General features: G+C 43.5%; 1 protein-coding gene across 1 annotated transcript in view; it reads right to left on the bottom strand.

Annotated features, from left to right (window-relative positions):
* Nucleotides 1-116: 116 nt before the first annotated feature.
* The window catches only part of Cmtm4 (CKLF like MARVEL transmembrane domain containing 4), a 49,818-nt gene continuing 31,417 nt past the window's right edge, over nucleotides 117-18,517 (bottom strand). Inside the window, exons 2-4 of the mRNA XM_027405740.2 lie at nucleotides 12,230-12,406; nucleotides 8,993-9,091; nucleotides 117-7,251 (exon numbers count right to left, since the gene is read on the bottom strand). Of these exons, the coding sequence (XP_027261541.1) occupies nucleotides 7,087-7,251; nucleotides 8,993-9,091; nucleotides 12,230-12,406 (441 nt within the window). The 3' untranslated portion in view covers nucleotides 117-7,086. The remainder of the gene's footprint in view (nucleotides 7,252-8,992; nucleotides 9,092-12,229; nucleotides 12,407-18,517) is intronic.

The raw sequence follows: 18,517 nt of genomic DNA on the forward strand, positions 1-18,517 counted from the left end.
AAACTGGTACTTCCAGTCTGGTTACAGCCTGTTGACTATGACTCCATGTCACCCCCAAAGCAAACTTGTTGCAAAAGTGGGATCTAAAGCTTTTGGGGAGAAAGAAGAGACTAAAACATTTTTATATGTCCATTTATTAAACAAGAACTCCGTCATGACAATACAGTATTCATTAGTGATTAGTGTTGAGAAAATTATTTCCCTCTACATACAAAAATACAGATTTGAACACTATGAAAACAATCAAGACAAGTACCATGAAAAATTGGTCCTTCAAAGGAAATTGGGGAGGCTGAGGGCAGTGGGAGGCTTTGTCTGCTGTCAGGGACAAGTCAATGGGAGCAAATGTCATGGGACTCCCACATTACTTATTTCAAGCACAGGGGAGGCCCACCCATGATGGCCACGTCAGATGGGCCATGAGGCAAAGTTCAGTACTACAAACAACAAAAATCAGTTTATTCAACAGCCTTTACCTTGGAATGCCCACAGCCATGTCTATAAACTGCCAAAAAAGAAAAACTTGAACTGGGCACGGTGGCATACTCCTGTATCCCAACATTTAGGAGAAAGGGGCAGGATGATTGCTACAAGTTAAAGGCCAGCCAAGACTACCTAGCAAGACCCTGTCTCAAAGAAAACCAGACAACAAATAAAATGTGATAACTATTAACATTGTCCCCGCAAAGTGCCGCTAGTTAAATCAAGTGCCAGTGACCCATCCTGGCAGAAAACTGTCATTTCACCACCTGATAACTTTTTTTTCACAGAATTACATGTTTTGACTCTTCAAAAGGACAAAAACAAAGAGCTACAAGTTAATGGATCAGAGAATCTGTACCTTTACTCAGCAATGGCTCAGCAAGTTTTTCCTGACCCAGACAACTCCAAGGTGCAGGGACAGGAAAGCAGAGTGAGTGGCTAGGTCACCCTGTTCCCTGGCTTTATCCAGCCTACCACAGCAGGGAATCTACTGCATTTAGGCCACCCAGAATGCAGGCCATCCACCAGGGGCATCCATAACCCTACCTGGAATCCAAGTGGGGTGAGCCCCGGAGCAAGGCTGAGGCGCTGCTAGGAAGCAGTGGCACTTAGCCTCTCCTAGGAGACAGCCAGAGAACAGCCTAAGGCTGGCTAGGGTGAAAGGGCAAGGAGCCCAATGCAAGCACTTCCTGCCAGACTCAGCAAACAGGAAGGCACAGGTGAAACTTGAAAAAAACAAAACCACTTTCTTATTGTTGGTAAGCAGCAGCTCTCCTAGTCTAACAAATAGTTGAATGATATCAAATAGCATTACAGGGACATGACTTTGTTTTAAAGAAATGCCCTCTGACCCTCAGAAACAATCAGCCAAAGTGCGGTGTGGGGAGAACACAGTGCAAAGGATGGGAGGAGTTACTGTAGGGAGTTTGACTTTGAAATTTCAAATACATAGGAAATTTAAGAGGAAAATGGCCCAAATTTCAAGACTGGTATTGTGGAAAGCAATATTGAAAGGACATTATCATGCTACAAAAATAGTGTTTTCTGTTTTAACTAAATGTATACCCCCCCAATTCCGTGATTGACAAAGAGTGCTTATGTGACATGGAAGGCACCAAAGGTGAAGTGATTATCATAAAATATACAAAGACAAAATTGTCTACTTAAAAAAAATACAGACTGTAATAAATAGCTTAGTGTTTCTGCCATGGGTTCCTAAACTCCTATAAACTTCAACATACACGGACAGCTTCACTCCCTAGCATTCTTCTAGATGGAACCATGTCAAACAAAATCAAGTTACTAAAAAGCAATGATTTTAGGCAAATGGATCAATTTCATCATGATTTGAATTATTTTTTAAAGGGGTTAGGAATGAAAATGTTGGGAACAGGTGGGTTGGGGCACAGCATCCCCCTTGCTCTTGCCCTTTCTAGCCCCATGACCTAGCTAATTTCAGCCCTGAATTGTAGTCCTGGTCACTGCCACAAAAAGGGGAACAGAGTTGTGAAACTTGCTAAGTCAGTTCTGAAAACACAGGGAAGCAAAGGCAGGCTAGTGGAAGGAAGCGGTGTCAGTCAGGCCTGGCCCTACCTTCGGTTGGAGGGGGCGAGGTCATTCTTGCTGAGGTATTAGCAGCATCTCTCTTCAGAAACAATTACAAAAGAAAAGCAGCCCACTCGGCCCTGCCCAACATCCCATTAACAAGGCTGTCTGAAATGGCTCCACATATACACATATACCATAATTACAACCAAACAAGTTCCACTAACTCGCCATGTTCCATGTGACATTAACCCTTAATCAAAGCCTCACCTGAATTAAAAGTTTCAGAATAAAAAGGTAAACTAATGACACAAATACACTGTCCAAGGACCTATAATCTGAAGTCTACCCTAGGCAAGTGGCTAACGCTTTGAGCTCAATGGACTTGTGACCCCTCAGCCCACACATCCACTTTCTTCTTAGGTTTTTTTGTTTGTTTGTTTGTTTTTTGTTTTTAAATAGGAGAAACTAGAAAGGGGAAAAAAATTCCCAAAGCCTCAGAATTTACATCCAATGCTATATTGGCTATCGTGAAATTCAAGAGAACATTCCCTTTTAGAAGAAAATTCTAGATCTAACACTGATGGTATTTTCTTTCAGAGATAATGGCTACAGAAGCATAGCTAGGTTAAGTATTTCAAATTACTTTCTCAACCAGAGAGATCTGATTTCTTTTAAAGATGTCTGCTAAGATGAGAGAAACAATAGATTAAGGAGTTGGGCGTTAACAAAGCCAAAAGAAGGGCCTGTCAGATCTGCATCCTGCCTAGAATGCACCTGAGGCAGATGTCACCTGCTCAAACATAGACCAGATGCCAGTACTCAGGGATGGTGTCTCCAACATCCAGCTCTTGCCCTTAAGTCCACTTGGGGAGCATAAAATCTCCTTCTTCTGAAGAGGAGGAAGTTAAGGACATGCTTCCAGGGCAGCAGGGGTTATGAGCACCTCGAGTGCCATCTATGTTGTAACGTTGCTCCTACTGCAGCCTTCTCCTCACGCCAGGCCTGTCATGCAAACCTGTATTCACCAAACCCCCTGCCTAGCCGGGGCAGGTGCTGATAAGATCAGCAAGAGAAACCCTAGACTATGCAACTTTATGGTAACTAAAAGGTACCTGGAGACATAACACACTAGAAGCAGCTTTTCTCCCCCCTGCTTGAGAATTAGTCAACAATTCTCTACCCCTTCTGCTATCTGCTTAGTGTCACTATTGCTATGTAGATGACACCTTGAGAAAAGGCAGTCAGTCCACTAACCATGGACTACTGTGTATTCTAAACACAGACGGCAGAGTAGGAACCACCTCCGTGGTCACTAAATTAGACACAAGTCTCCAGGCTCCTAAGACTGACCCACAAGGAATCTGACATGGGCAGGAATGAATCCTCAGGCCACCTCATAGACAGGCAAGGAGTTTCCTCCAAATAGTACAGTTTGTGTACAGTACTTGGCTACTTGTATAGTACAGTACTTGGCTACACAGAGCTAGCCAAGACTCATTCAAGGCAAGCAAGAATTCACATACATGCAGGGACAAGAGAGTTAGACCTTCATTTCTTCTAAGACAGCCTGAACCACTAGAAAAACTTCTAAAAAAACCACTAAAAAAAAAGAAGATACTAGAAACTTGAAAAGAGAAGAAACGTTTTCAGGTGAGCCATGAAACTCTCTTCAGAAGCATCCAGCCTAGGGTAGAAGCCAGGGGTACCAGGTCTGCCCACGGTATGAGCCTTCCAACCAGGGGCCTGTAAAAGGACCCCAGGGCCAAGTGCTCACTGCACAAGGACCAGAGTGGTCCGTGCTGGTTTCCCTGTGCCCAGGTTCTGCCCACTCTGATACTTTAGCATATTGCTAAGAAAGATGTGGGTACTGGGTGTGGGCAGTTTACTGAATTCTTGCCTTTTTTGTAGACAAAAGCAATCTGCCCTGCATGGCTATCTACTTTAAATGAAAATTCTCTGATGAGAATTCATTCCATCATAGTGTTCATCCTTTCTGGAAGCCAATAAGTGTCTTTAGGTTTCTTGTCTCTCCATTCAAAAGGAAAAAGGGCTTACCCTCTGTGCCTTTGGCAGGGAGGGTAGAGGAGCGTAGTGGTGGATGACACCCAGTCAACAGACACAGCGCCAAAATACATGTTCTCTGAGGATGTCAGTGTTTACATCCATCAAAACTACCAAATGTGGGAGGACTTCAACCCCACGTCTCCATGACCATACCAGATGTTCCCAACAACTGTACTTCCCTTTGAGTTTTGCTCCAACTCAAAAGTCAGTTCATCCCATAGGCAAATGGAAAAATCTAAGGGTGACTTAAAATGCCCAAAACCTAAGAGACATTGGTCCACAGTAGACTTAATAAACACAAAAAATATGCTTTTTTTTTTTTTGCAATTTGCAGAGGCTATTTAAAAACTTCAAATCTACATTATCTTCTGTTTGCACAGAATATAGGTGTCTTTGCATTCACTGAGGCAACCATATTCCCTTCATGGCTTCTCCTCACCACACTGGTTGTAGAAGAGTGGGGCTGTGCATCACGCTATTAGAAGGGGCATAAGCCACTTCTGGCTCTATGGGAGCAAGTTAAATAGTACACGGAAATACATATAAAAAGCCACGGGGAAGCTTCATAGCACAAAGGATATTAAATAGTTACTGGGATATAAATAATTACAAAGATAGCAATTCTGACACTAAGATGCAACTAACTCTCAAGTCTTTCAGGCCCTAAAACACCACCACTGTTATCGTATCTCAGTATTCCCGGTCTCAATGGGCCTCAGGATTAGTTCTTTCAGCTGACAACACTTTCAGAAGGCCTCCTTTCAGCACTTGATAAAATGGTTTTATTGAAATGACTTGGGAAATAAGCAGCCATCCAGTCTGAATGGTTCTTTCTTCTGGCTCACTTCAAAGGTGGCCTTTTCCTGAGACCTAGTAACATGATGAAGCTCAGGGTGGTCCTTCCAAGTGGGCCCCATCTGATACAGGCCAAGTCTTTGTCACCCTATTTTAAAGGGAATTCTCCAAGAGAGAGAAGCCCAATTTTGATTGTGTAGACATACTCAACACATGCAAAATAACCATGTAAAACTAAGAGATAAAAATCCAGATGTCATCTACTCCCCCATATCACAACATACAACAGGTTCAAAGTTGGTAAAACACAAGGTGTACTGACTGACTGACTCATGACAGCCAAGAACAGACATCTCTATCAGGAACTGGGCAAGGGCCAGACCCAGACTGTCCTCTGGAGAAGAGAAACAGGGAGGGGAGTTACGCCAGACTAGCTGTCCTTTGAACACATGACCTGGACTACTGCCAATATGGAACTGCAGCAGAACTAGATTACACTAGATGTTGGGTTTAGGGAGCCAGTCCGTAGTACTCCCCTGCCCCAATCAGATATAGCCTGATCCTGTTTCCTGTGGACTCCTGAGCCCTGCAGTGGTATCTGACAATAGCCCCTCTTAGCTATTCAACCATACAACACCGCTCTTCCCTGAATGATGCAGAGCCATGGCACACGGGGGCACCTCCCCAGACTTTCCTGCCCCAGCCTTGCCACCGTTTCTGGCTTATGAACTACAAAGGAAACTGCTCAGGATGTGAACAGTCTCAGTGGGAGATAGTGAGGGCTCCCTACTATTGCAATATCTTTCTACCAGCCGTGTCTTCTCCTTGGTCAGGGTACACACAAAATATTATTAGAGCTACAACAAGGTCTGTAAACATCAACAGTTCAGAGTAAGAACCTGACATGTTAAAACAATTTTCCAAAAAAATTATAATTAGTCTCTAACAACAATAACAACAAAATTACAGCATCATAGGGGCCTGCTCAATTCATTCACCACCAAGATAATCTTCAGTTTATCAAGAACCAATCCAAAAGCCAGATGTAACTAGGATTCCTAACAAGTTCCAGGACCGGTGCTCATAGTTAGGACACTCAGGCACCCAAAATGACAACAGTGCCTCATGGCATATCTGTGGAAAGATGTGTCCTGGAACAAATTCAAGTATTTTCAAATCCTAGATAAAATGACTCTGAATCCCTTTAGAGCTTGTCTTGGATATTCAGAGAATTACACATGTCTATATAAAAGAAGTGTGAGTTCGAGTGTGCCATTTTGTAACACACACACACACACACACACACACACACACACACACACACACACACACACACACACACACGTGATCCTTGAGGCCAGCAAGTGAGCAAGTGCCTTGGCTAGTGGAAGGACTGTTTCTTCTGCAACTTTCACCTAAGAAGGTAAAGGGGCCAAAACTGCAATTCAGCCTCAAAATATGTAAGGTAGGCAGGGGACTGGCAAAGATGATGATCCTTTATCCCGGGGAGTGAATATGGACCACAGGAAGGTGATTCATTTGTGGGAGAATCAAGCGATTTCTCAGCAGGGTAGGAGACAAATGGTCACTGTTCTGTGAGTCAGTGGTCCCACAAGACACTACATTTCCCTGTCCCTGCAACATAAAGACCTGGCAAGGAGGTCACAGAAGCACATCCATTCGCCAAGCCCCTCCAAGACCTACCCATGCTGGCTGCCTAGATGCCCTGGGCATGGAAGACAATGAGGATGGATCTAACCAGCCAGACTCAACACCCACCCATAGCTCGATAGGGGGCTGCCCAAGAACCTCACTGGTAGTTCCAGCCCTGTACCTCTATCTTGTGACATTAGCTCCCTTCTCAATGCCATTTCATAAAATTTTGACTCATCACAAATACACATGACTGGTCGGCTCAGAGTCAAATGAGACCATGTGTTCTGAGACAGACAGTTAAGACCTAGAACAATCAAAGAAGTCTGCTGCTCCCACAGGCACCCAATGCTGGAGGACCTGGGCTCTTCAGGCCACCACAAATCAGTCACTAGGCCACTCCAGGCACCCTTTCCCAAAGTGAATTTTTACCAAACAGGACAAAATTCAACTGGATCACACAAAAATCTGACGTGCTGAGAGAAAGAAAACTTGATTAGAAGAATGGGTGTGAGGGCAGTGGGAAGAGACTCCAGAAGGTTCTCATGTGTCCAGGCGCTGGATCTCAGGACGACTGTCCACATCTCTGGATTCAGTGCGAGCTCGGATGTAGTCATTAGCGCTTTGCTGGCGAAGGCTGACTCTCCATTTCTGCACGGCCAGGAATGTGCTCACTGCATAGGCTGCTGTTGCCAAGAAGCCAAATATCTAAAATACACAGTCACAGTTTACCCTTGAGCATGAGCACTGAAGCTGAGTGTTGTCTCAGGCTGTGTGCAGCGCCTTCCGGCAGCACCATATCCCCAGCCCTACCTGCATAGCTGTTACCTGGCTGAAGCCATGTGACCCACAAAAAAGCTAGGCTGGCATGAAGACAACTAAGAGGTCTTTTGAGTCTTTTAAATCTATTTCCTCTCTTTTTCTTTCTTCTTTTTTTGGTTGGTTTTGTTTGTTTTTGAGACAGGTTTTCTCTTTGTAGCCCTGGCTGTCCTGGAATTTGCTCTGTAGACCAGGCACCTGCCTCAGCCTCCCAAGTACTGGGATTAAAGTATGCTCCAAAACTGCCTGGTTTGTTTATTTAGTATCTATCTATCTATCTATCTATCTATCTATCTATCTATCTATCTATCTATCTGTCTCTGGGGGGGTCAGGGGTGTCTTGCATTTGGAGGTCAGAAAACAGCCTTGGGTATCAATCCTCTAGTTTAGGACAAGGTTTCTTGCCTTGGGCCATGCATAGATGCCCTGGGCATGGAAAACAAGGAGGGTAGATCTAACTAGCCAGACTCAACACCTACCCATGGCTCACTAGGGGACTGACCAAGAACCTCACTGGCTATTACAGCCCTGTACGTCTGTCTTATGTCATGTAGTTCTCTTCTTAACACTAGATGAGCCCATGAGCTTATGGGGATTTCCCTCTCCCCATCTTGCCTTAAGACTACTGGGATTATAGATGTACCTGTTACCATATCCGGCTTTACATGGGTTCTGGCAATTGAAACTCAGGGTCTCATGTCTACATGGCAAGCACTTTACCCACTAAGCCAGCCCTCCAGCCCTCCAGCCCATTATCTTTTTAAAATATTTATTAATATTATTGTTATTACTATATTATTTTGAGGTTCTCACTATGCAACCCTGGCTGACCCAGAACTTTCTATGTCAAATTTAAGGCAACCAACCTGCCTCCTGAGTGTTGGGATTACAGGTGTGCGCCACCACACCTGGCCTTAAACTTTTTTTATTTTTAAATCACAAAAGTACCTCTTTTACTGCATGCAATTCATGATCACTGGTTCCAAAAGTAAAAATATAATGTAGAGCAAATATGACATAGAAAGAATAGAATCTCACATGAGAACCCCACAGTGAGCCACCAAGCCCATGTTCTGTATCACCACACCCCCTACTGCCTCTCATCTGGGCAGCACCGGGCAAGAGAAAGTAGGGTTTTAACTATTTAGTGATGGATCTCCTGATCATGTTGGAAGTGCAGTCAGTTTCATGGTTTTCAAAAAATTGCTTCTTACATTCATTTATTCATTATCTTGTGTGTTGGGGTTGTGTACCATGACACATGGGTGGATATAAGAGAATAATTTGTAGGAGTCAGTCCTCTCTGCCCATGTGGGAGCTGGGGCCTTTTACCTGCTGAACCATCTTGCTGTCCCTATTTCAGTGTTTTGTTTTTTTTAAAGCCTCTTACCCACCCTCACCCATCACAAAAGTGATACCTGTTCTTTATAAATCAACAGCAAGGCAGAAAAAGAGCATTGAGAATGAACCCTTTCTGACATCTGACCACCACCCCCCATCTCTTTGTACTCCCAAGGCCAGGATAGGAAACACTTTAAGGAGGGTGAATAGGGCACATGCCAGGAGACAGAGGAGAACAAGTCTCAGAAGCTGCAAACTCAGCCTAATTAAACCAATCTAGCCTGCTTACCACAGCAGCAATCTCTGCTCCGGCTCTGTGGTTTAAAGCAGCCAGTACAATTGAGGCAATAAAGAAAAAGAAAGTGCTGAGTCCAGTGTTGACCAAATCCTAAAGAAAAAGAAAAAAATACAATCATTTGCAAAGCAACCGAAGAACTTTCCAACTAAGGCCCATGAAGCTCATTTCTCTTGTGCCTCAGTCTCAGTGTCACAGGGATATTGCTCACTGTAAGAGGAAGAGAGTAGTAATGGCTTCCAATACACCTTTACCTCTCTTGTGTTACCAAGTCTTGACTAAAGAGCAACCAAAACTGATAACACTGCTTACTAGTCAGAGTTTGGGTTAATTTATTCACTTGCAGTGCTGGACATCGAACCCAGGTCTTTTACATATACAAACCAACAGCCTACCTTTGAGCTACCCACAGCCTTCTAGTGTCATCTTTTTACTTTAGTTTTTGAGGCATGCATCCTTGTCTGTCCTGGAGCTTGCTATGTAGACCAGGCTCACCTTGAATTAAGAGACCTACTGCCTCTGCCTCTGCCTCTGCCTCCCAAGGGATGGCACTAAAGGTGTGTATCACCATGCCTGGCTTAATGTCACCTTTTAAAAAAGGTTTTCATATCATTTAGATTAGGTCAAGTTTCCCAAGAATACAAATGTACTGAAAATGGAACACCTCCCAGGATTCTCTTTCCTGTATGACATCTAAAACATGGCATTCATACATTGAAAACATACTTTTTTAATATTAATAGACTTTCAAGCTTCTATGTCACCAAAGCCTTGAGGATTTTCAATAAGCTTTATGCAAACTGAGTGAGGTTACTAACCTATTGCTACATAAATGTAATTGCTGCCTTCCTTGTAGAAAGGATGGTAACACAGTGATTAGGAGTCACTGCCACACGGGACCTAACCAATGAGACAAGCCATTTTGTTTCTCTGTGTTTAAAGTGGTAATAGCAATCCCTTCTTCCTCGCATTGTTCTGGGAAGCAAATGGATGAGCCAAACACAGTGTCTGGCCTACACCTAGGGTGCTTCTTTAGGCATTAACCAGCACTTCTGTTTTTCCTGCTCTAGCATCAGGTCCTCAGTCTCCTGGGTCATACCTCATAGGCCTCAATGAGCTTCATTGGAGCAGAAACTGCAGAGAAAATCTAATCTGTTTACGGGGCTGGCTGACTATACTACCAACACTGGCAGGTCCCTCAGGTCTAGCCTGACTCCCAGAGGCTGATTTTTTTTTCCTCTTTCTTTCCTTCTATTTTTCGTTCTTTTCTTTTAAATATTTTATTTTTGAATCAGAGTCTCACTATATAGCCTTGGCTGGCCTAGAATTCATTATGTAGACCAGGACCAAACTCAATGAGATCTGGCTGGCTCCCAAGTGCTAGGATTAAAAGCACATGCCACCACACTCTGCCAACACTCTATCTTAATAGCACACACCTGTGTAGCACAAACCCAGAAGCCAGGGCTCCTACTGAGCTTCTGAATGGGCTAGAGAAAAGCTACAAAGCAGGGAGCATGGGCTCTGCTCAGAGCTGACTACCAGCTATCATATTATTTAGCACACCAGTAACTGCTAACACAGGCACAATTCTGCCTGGATCTACCAAATCAATGCATAACCAGGAGCACTTGCCCAAACAGTGACCTGAAGAAGTTGATGCTTGCCTATAATCTCAGCACTTGAGAGGTGGCAGCAGGAAAATCAGGAGTTCAAGATCATCCTTGGTCACATAGTGATTAAGGGCCAACCTAGAATACACATGAGATCCTATTTCAAAAATAAAATAAAGCCTAGCATATAATTTTCCTCTACTTTCAAGGCTACAACAAAACCAGCTGAATTTACAACTGACATTAACTTTTCTAATCAGTACCTCCTTTAAGCAATACCTACCCTCACCACACCCCTTTTGTCTTTTGTCCATTGGAACAACACAGAAAGACCTTCCCTGCTTCATGTCCCAGGACATACCATGACAGCAGTCCCACTACACACACAGTCAGCTCCCGTTTCTTCCCACATAGTCACCTTTCCCCAGGCACCTGCAGGAACCATGCACCAGCAAGAGTCAGAGCTACGCTGGGGTTTCCATGACACTAGGGTGAGGGTGTATGGGCTGCAGCCCTGAGTGAGGGCAGGGGATGTACAGCTAACCCTCCTCACTCTCCCAGAGTCGTGATGTGATTGATGCCTCTGGGTTCCCTCACAAGTAGAGAGCATGAGGCACTCTTGCACTTTGGAGTACCTCCCTCAGTGACTCCCTCTGACCTTATACATGCTCATCTACAAAGCAAGAGCAAGAAACCATGACATAAAAATTATTTTCATTCAAGGACAAATAAAAACAACAAAGTTCAGGAAATTGGGACTGACAAGTTCTGAGTATATCAGGCCAATTGACAAGAGGGTCCAAATGAGACTCAGAATCCAAGGCACTGAGAGAGGACGAATTCCCTCTGCAGACCTTCCAGTCAAACTTGGAGCCTCAGTGGCTCTGTATTTGACAGCACTCTTGGGATCTGCAAGTCACTGGTGCTTTTACTCATATTGTCAATTCTTTCAGAATCATATTTTGCTGGTTTTTGAGACAAGGTCTTGTTATATAACCCAGAAAGTCTAGTTCCTTTTGTAGACCATGAAGGCCTTGAACTTGCAGTGATCCTCCCATCTCTGCCTCCAAAGACCTATGATTACAGGTGTGAACCATTATACCTGCCAGAATCAATATCTTCATAAATGGCTCTAGGGTCCAGTCTGAAAATTATGGGAATGGATTGTTTTCTTTCCCACATTCTACAAATAGCAACATAACCTCCAGATAAGTGACATCCTGGAAAGGACCAACACAATTTTTTTGTTTGTTTGTTTGTTTTGTTTTTTTTCGAGACAGGGTTTCTCTGTGTAGCTTTGGAGCCTATCCTGGCACTTGATCTGGAGACCAGGCTGGCCTCGAACTCACAGAGATCCTCCTGCCTCTGCCTCCCAAGTGCTGGGATTAAAGGTGTGAGCCACCAACGCTCAACTACGGACCAACACAATTTTGTTATGATGTCTGACCACTGAGTTTGAGTTAGGATTCACTTTACTTGTGTAATTTTACTCAACCCAGTAAAGAAATTTAAAATTTCACAGCTGAGTTATGAGGGAGTGTTTAAGTACCAAAATGAACTAGAGCTACATATGACAGGAGAGATTCCCTTCTCCATGAGCACCAAGCAGCATACTCACTGTCAGATTCCAGTTGATCTGGGGGATCCTCATGTGAAGGTTGAGACTGAAGAGAATCAGCAAGACCCCAGTCACCACAAATGCACTGCAGCTTACGAACTCAAAAAAGTAGAGGCCTTCGCATGGGGAACACTTCATGATGGTCTCGATGCAGATGAATGCAATCAGAGCCAAAATCTAGCAAGAAAATTGGACATACATGTATGTATATATTTAGTACACATCTATGGACACACATGCCTGCTGTGTTTTTAAATACAACTGAACAGTATACAGCAGCTGGGTTCTCCTTTGCAGAGAGCAATGTGTCTGACAGAAACATGACTAGCTTCAACTTGTAGGCAGGAACAGGTAGAGGAATTGGAATGAGAGGTCAAGTTCCTAACGAAAACAGTGAAGGTCCCTCCACTGCTCTACTGAAACCAGCCACGCATGGTGTGGCTCTTCCAGGCCCTTTGGTCCTCTGGAAGAAGGAAGAAAGGAGGTATCTCTACAGCGTGTTAGCTATCCCTTTAAAGTCCCTAAAAGGAAGCTGCCCAGCTTCTCTTCACCTTTCACATACTAAAGACAAAGAGGCCATCTTCATTAGCTCCTATGCTTTTGGGAGTGGGTCTACTGGATTTCATCAATAGGTGGGCTGGCAGTTTACTTTAAGAAAAAATAAACATTTAAATTTTTGAATAGAATCAATTTCTTCTGAAAAGCCAAAGTAACATTCTAGCATTGTGCCCCCCAAATTCAAAGATAATAAAACAAAAGAGATACATACCAGTAGATATGACCATATGAACATCTAGAGTCCAGGAGAAGACGGGGGTCCCAGGCTATGCTAATGCCCCCCAAGAAAGGGTGCCCTTAATAACTAATGCCTAATCAGCCTTGGGTCCCAAGCCTCTACTGACAAAGTTATCCATGTTAATCCTTTACCAGATCCAGCCCCACTCCACCCAAGACGCAGGTCAATGAAGCAGAGGTAAGAGTTCCAAGGCCCTCTAGAACCAGCAATGCAGCACTCCCTTGGGGTGGTTCAAAATGTAGAAGTTCTGCCTCAGCTTTTGCCCTTCTTTCCCAAGTCTCATTCACACCTTGCCAACCTTCCAGACAATGTTTCCTCCCCAAATCCTCCCTGTGGTTTTCCCTGCCAGACATGATTTTAGTCCACTTTTATTCTGTCTAAGTGTTAGACAACAGTATCAGGCCACCTCCCTCTACTCCTATGGCATCAAGTGCTGTTATGTACACAGAGCCAACAGAGGACTTGGTGAGCCACAATAACCTCTCACCTACCCTTCCTGAATTTGTCAGACTCTCCCTATAAAAGGAAAGTTGGCTCTGCCGTTCCTGCTGTCAAACCACCCACCTTTCCTAACCTACATGGTCAGCCTGCTTTTCTATCCAAATCAACAGACAGGATATAGTCTTGTTTGTTAAGGGATACAAAATTTCATTTAAGAATTAGCTCAAGAGCTCTACTGTGTAGCATGATGGCCAAGCATCTCATAATAGATACAAGTTTTCTTAATCCAATAGAAGATGAAACAAAGTAAATAAGATGGATCTCTAAGCACATACTACACAGACCTTAATTCTCCGTCTGAAATACATGCCTAACTTGCATCAACTCAGTTCACAAAAGGGAAACACGAAATGATTTTTTTTTTTTTACCCTTGTAATAGGATCTACTATCTTGGACAAGAAATAGAACACTGTGCTGATGAGTTACAAATATTTCTGGTACCATAACTTCAACCACATTTGGATGGAAAGGTAACACCTACATTTTTAAAATAAAAATGGTTCATGAATATGCAAATGTAATAGGTCACTCATTACAGCAATAAATACAACAGACAAGAATCCCTGCTTGTGATCTAATAATTAATGATGTTCAGAAGTTAAAAGAAGTCAAATTGATTAAAAGAGAGAAAGAATAAAGCACAGGAGGTGAATGAAGATGCCAGCAGGCAGCTAGTAGAGGCGGTAGACTTGTGTGGCCTTGGGAAGTTTGGATGCCAAAGGGGTAGGGGAAGCAAAAGAAGACCCAGAGGGGAAGCTGCCAGGAGCACACTCTCCAGGGTTGCAGCATGGTGAGCACCAGGAAGGAAGGCTAGATGCATAGAGCCAAGGTTTGGGAGAACCCCCCCCCTTCCATTACCAGGGAAACACTATTTAGGTAGAATATGATTTGAGTCTCCTGTAGGGAGACGACAGCAGGGAGAGGACCACTACAGAGGCTGGAGAACAGGTGGAGGGCCTCTGCAATAACCTGAAGGGGAGGGTGGCACAGAACAGGAAGGTGACAACCCAGAGGGTGAGCAGGGGTAAGAATTCTAGACATATGCTCAGGGAAAAACTCGTGGGATTTGATAATGACATGTGAAAAGAAATGAGACCAATGTAATCCTACAGCCTGCCAGAAATGAACAGGGAAGGTCAGAACTTTGGTTTGGGACATGCTAAGGCTGAAATAATCAACAGGCTGGAAGAAAGGCTGGGATACAGACTAGCATCCAGGGTGAGAACAGTCAGAAAGAGGAAGGCCTAGGGGTAAGCCTGGGCAATCCCATCCATCTATGACAAAAAGAACTAGGTTTATTTAGGTTTATTTAGGTTGATTTAGGTTTAGATCTCAGGTTGCCAGAGGCAATGGAAGTGTGGGATTCGGCCTCCAAACTGGCCCCATACCTCCCTGATATTTTTATTCTTCCTCCTGTGGCACAAAACAAAGGGCTGAGCTATTTGCTTCTATAGCCTGTGTCAGAAGTCACTGTAGAGGCTGACTTGTTCTCCCCTCCTCTGGGGTTACACTGCTATGGAGTGACAGCCAGGTGGAAAGATACAGTGGAAGCCAACATCCTGTCTAGGAGCACAGAAAGGAACCACAGCTAACCCACTCTAGAATTGTTGATCCCCAGAAGAAGTGGGGGGAAAACAAAGGACTACTGTTCCAGGCCACCAAGTTTTGGGAGTAATTATCCAGAAATAGATAATACACTAAGGGGAACCTCATTCATAATATAGCTACTATTAGCAAGCAGTACCTGCTACTTACTTGTTACCAAGAATAAAGTACTATATAGGAATTTCTCGGATTACCATTAACACAAGCCTACAAGACAGGCATTAGCCCCATCTTACAGTTAAGGAAGCAGAAGTCTTTAAGGGAACAAGAGGCAGGGCCAGGATTCATAGCCACGACCAGGGCCTCAGTCTTGACTTCTTGCTGCCTTACTCTACTACTTCCTATCAAAGTGACAACTGATTGTTTTGTTACCTTAATGTGTTCCAAATACCAACAAAAAAATTACAAAACAGTATAAGTCATATACACAATGAAACATGTTAATGGGACTGGAGTGATAGCAGTTAAGAGTGATAACTGTTCTTGTATAGAATTCAGGGTTCATTCAGTTTCCAACACCCATATCAAGTGGCTCAAAACTGCCTATAACTCAGGCTTCAGGGGATCTGATACTTTCTAGGCCCCAATGGCTTCTACACATATGTGCCACAGATAAACTCACATAGGCACACACAAAAACACATCATTTAATTTTTTTTCATCTTATATGACAATAGAGGCCAGAAGAGGGCATCAGATGCCCTTGAACTGGAGTTACAGATAGTTGTGAGCTGACATGTGGTTGCTGGGAACTAACCCGAATCCTCTGGAAGAAGGGGCAGTGCTCTTTACCACTGAGCCATCTCTCCAGCCCAACACATAAATTTTTTAATGTTAAAATCTATACACGATAATTTTAAACTCAGAAAACATCTATTATAAATCCTATATTTTAGCCTACTTTTTCTTAATAGTAAGAAATACCTTAATCCACAGGTATTTCTAAATAAAGAATAACATTTTTAAAATTATTACATAGTATTTACATGTAAAGATAAATCTATATGCAGAATAATTTAAACTATCCCAATGACAGCTATTTAGATGTTTTCTAAAGCTCTGCTATTATCAGCAGTACATTTTGGGGAGCGGCATGGAGATGAGAATAGGCACAGAATATGCCACAAACTCTTCCAGCACAGTGAATCTAAAAATCACCTGTGAAATAAGCCACCTGCTAACCAACAATGAGAGAGGAAAGATTTGGCCAGTTGTGTTAGGAGCCCCCAGTGTCAAAGCAACCGAAGAATTAAACCACTGAACTGGCAGCAACTTTGCAAAAGACACACGTGAAAAGCTTGACAGGTCTGAAGGGTAAATGAGGAAAACTAGCTTTTGCTTATCAGGAGGATCTGGCTGATCTATAAAAGTTGATTCGTAAGTTGATATTGACAAGATTGCCAGGTTTCCACTACCTATGGCTGTGGTAATATATTGTTTAGGATTTAATAAAGCTTACTTAGGGATCAGAATGCAAAGTTAGCCACACTAGCTAGCCACAGAGGCCAGGCAATGGTGGTACATACCTTTAATCCTAGGTCTCAGGAGGCAAAGGCAGATGGATCTCTGTGAGTTCAAGATCACCCAGGGCTACATGAGAGTAAATCAGTCTAAAAGAGAAACAGAGCTCATGCCTTTAATCACAGCACTGGAGAGGTATATGAGGAAGAAGTAAAGGGTCTCAGGTGAAATTCAGTTTCCAGTCACAGGGAAGACAGGATCTCCATTTCAGTCTTGGTACAGGTAAGAGCTGTTGTGCTTTTCTGATCCTCAGCTTGAACCCCAATATCTGTCTCTGGGTTTTTATTATTCATGCTACATGTAGCTGTGACTGTCGGCATCAAAACAAAGGAAAGGAGAGCTATTATATTAATTGGTACATTAAATTTTTTAAATTTCATTGCATTCAGAGAGAGAGAGAGAGAGAGAGGACACAACTTGTGGGAGTTAGTAGGCTTCTTCCACCATGTGAGACCTGGACACTGAACTCGGGTCATCAGATTGGCAGCAACCCACAGAGTAATAATGCCAGCTCTATTCATACTTTTTAAAAAGTGAGAAAGCCCTACATTACCAGGAACATGAATGTAAACAGTTAAGGCCTTCCTAGAAGAGTACTCTTCTGAGCCAGCACATGGTGGGGCTGCAGATTCATGCCATGTGACTTTCCAAAGGCAGGCTTGTTCTAGAAGATGAAGTTAATGCTTCAGAGCTCCTCTCTTGCTTCTGCCCCTTGCAAAGTTCTGGAAGGGATCCCAGCAATGCACTCACATGGCTGTGCTTTCGAAAAGCCTATGAAATGGAACTATTTAAACTGCAATCTGCTCGTACTGCCACCACCTCCTTCCACTCCAAATTCTGCTCCTTGTGCCAAATGATAAGGGAACAGTAACAGAGACATTCAAGGGGTTCAACTAGCTGGAAATTGAGTGAAGGATGAATTAAATTTGGGGCTAGCTGTCTTTTCCACAAATGGTTAAATTCTTGTAGCTTTACCCGTTAAGGAATAGCTTCTGAGATACCCCACATTTGCTACACTGACTGAACTGACTCTGTGACAGAGGGACAGGCCCTCAAATTTGTAAGACAAATGTATCCTACATGCCAACTAGAAACATCTAAGTAGTGGAGGAGAAATGGGGTTTGAACCCTATGGAGCCATCAAGTTGTCTTGGATATTCTCAGCAATGCAGTTCATATAGCTGCGAGCCTGCTCTACAGCTCTTCTGGGTGGAAATCACTTTAGAGAATGTAGACAGGGTTTGAGGGGCTAACCCTATAGCGCTATCACAAACTACAAGCATATGTGGAGGTGCAGAGCAGTTGTCTCCACCTGTCAGCTTGCACCTCGAGATTTCCACAGGGTTTTGTTTGTTCCTTTGGTTTTTCAAGACAAGGTTTCATGGTGTAGCCCTGACTGTCCTGGAACTCACTGGAGAAAAGGTTGGCCTCAAACCCAAGAGATCTGCCTTCCTCTGCCTTCTGAGTGCTGGGATTAAAGGTGTGTGCCACCACTGCCCTGCTCAGTTTCCACAAATCCCAAGAATCCCCAGTAAGATGGTACACAAGGTTACCTCCAACTCTCAAACACCGTGAAGAAACCAGTGTTCTGGTGACTCCTATGTATATTCATCAGTAAGTTAATACCCTCTCCTCAAAGCACACAGTGACGCCTCAAAACAGAAAGGTAGAGAGAAGTGGGTGGGATTACATGTGCTGGCCATAAAAGACATCTAGATACACCTAGCAAAGCAACAGAGCTGAGTGAAGTGGTGAACTTAGGAGGCAGAGGCAGAAGGATTAGGACATCAAGGTCATCCTCAGAAACATAACTAGTCTGAGACCAGCCTACGTTACAAATCAAAAGAGCTAAGTGTAGTAGCAC

The sequence above is a fragment of the Cricetulus griseus genome, chromosome 3 (genome assembly GCF_003668045.3).
Source record: "Cricetulus griseus strain 17A/GY chromosome 3, alternate assembly CriGri-PICRH-1.0, whole genome shotgun sequence".
NCBI lineage: Eukaryota > Metazoa > Chordata > Mammalia > Rodentia > Cricetidae > Cricetulus > Cricetulus griseus.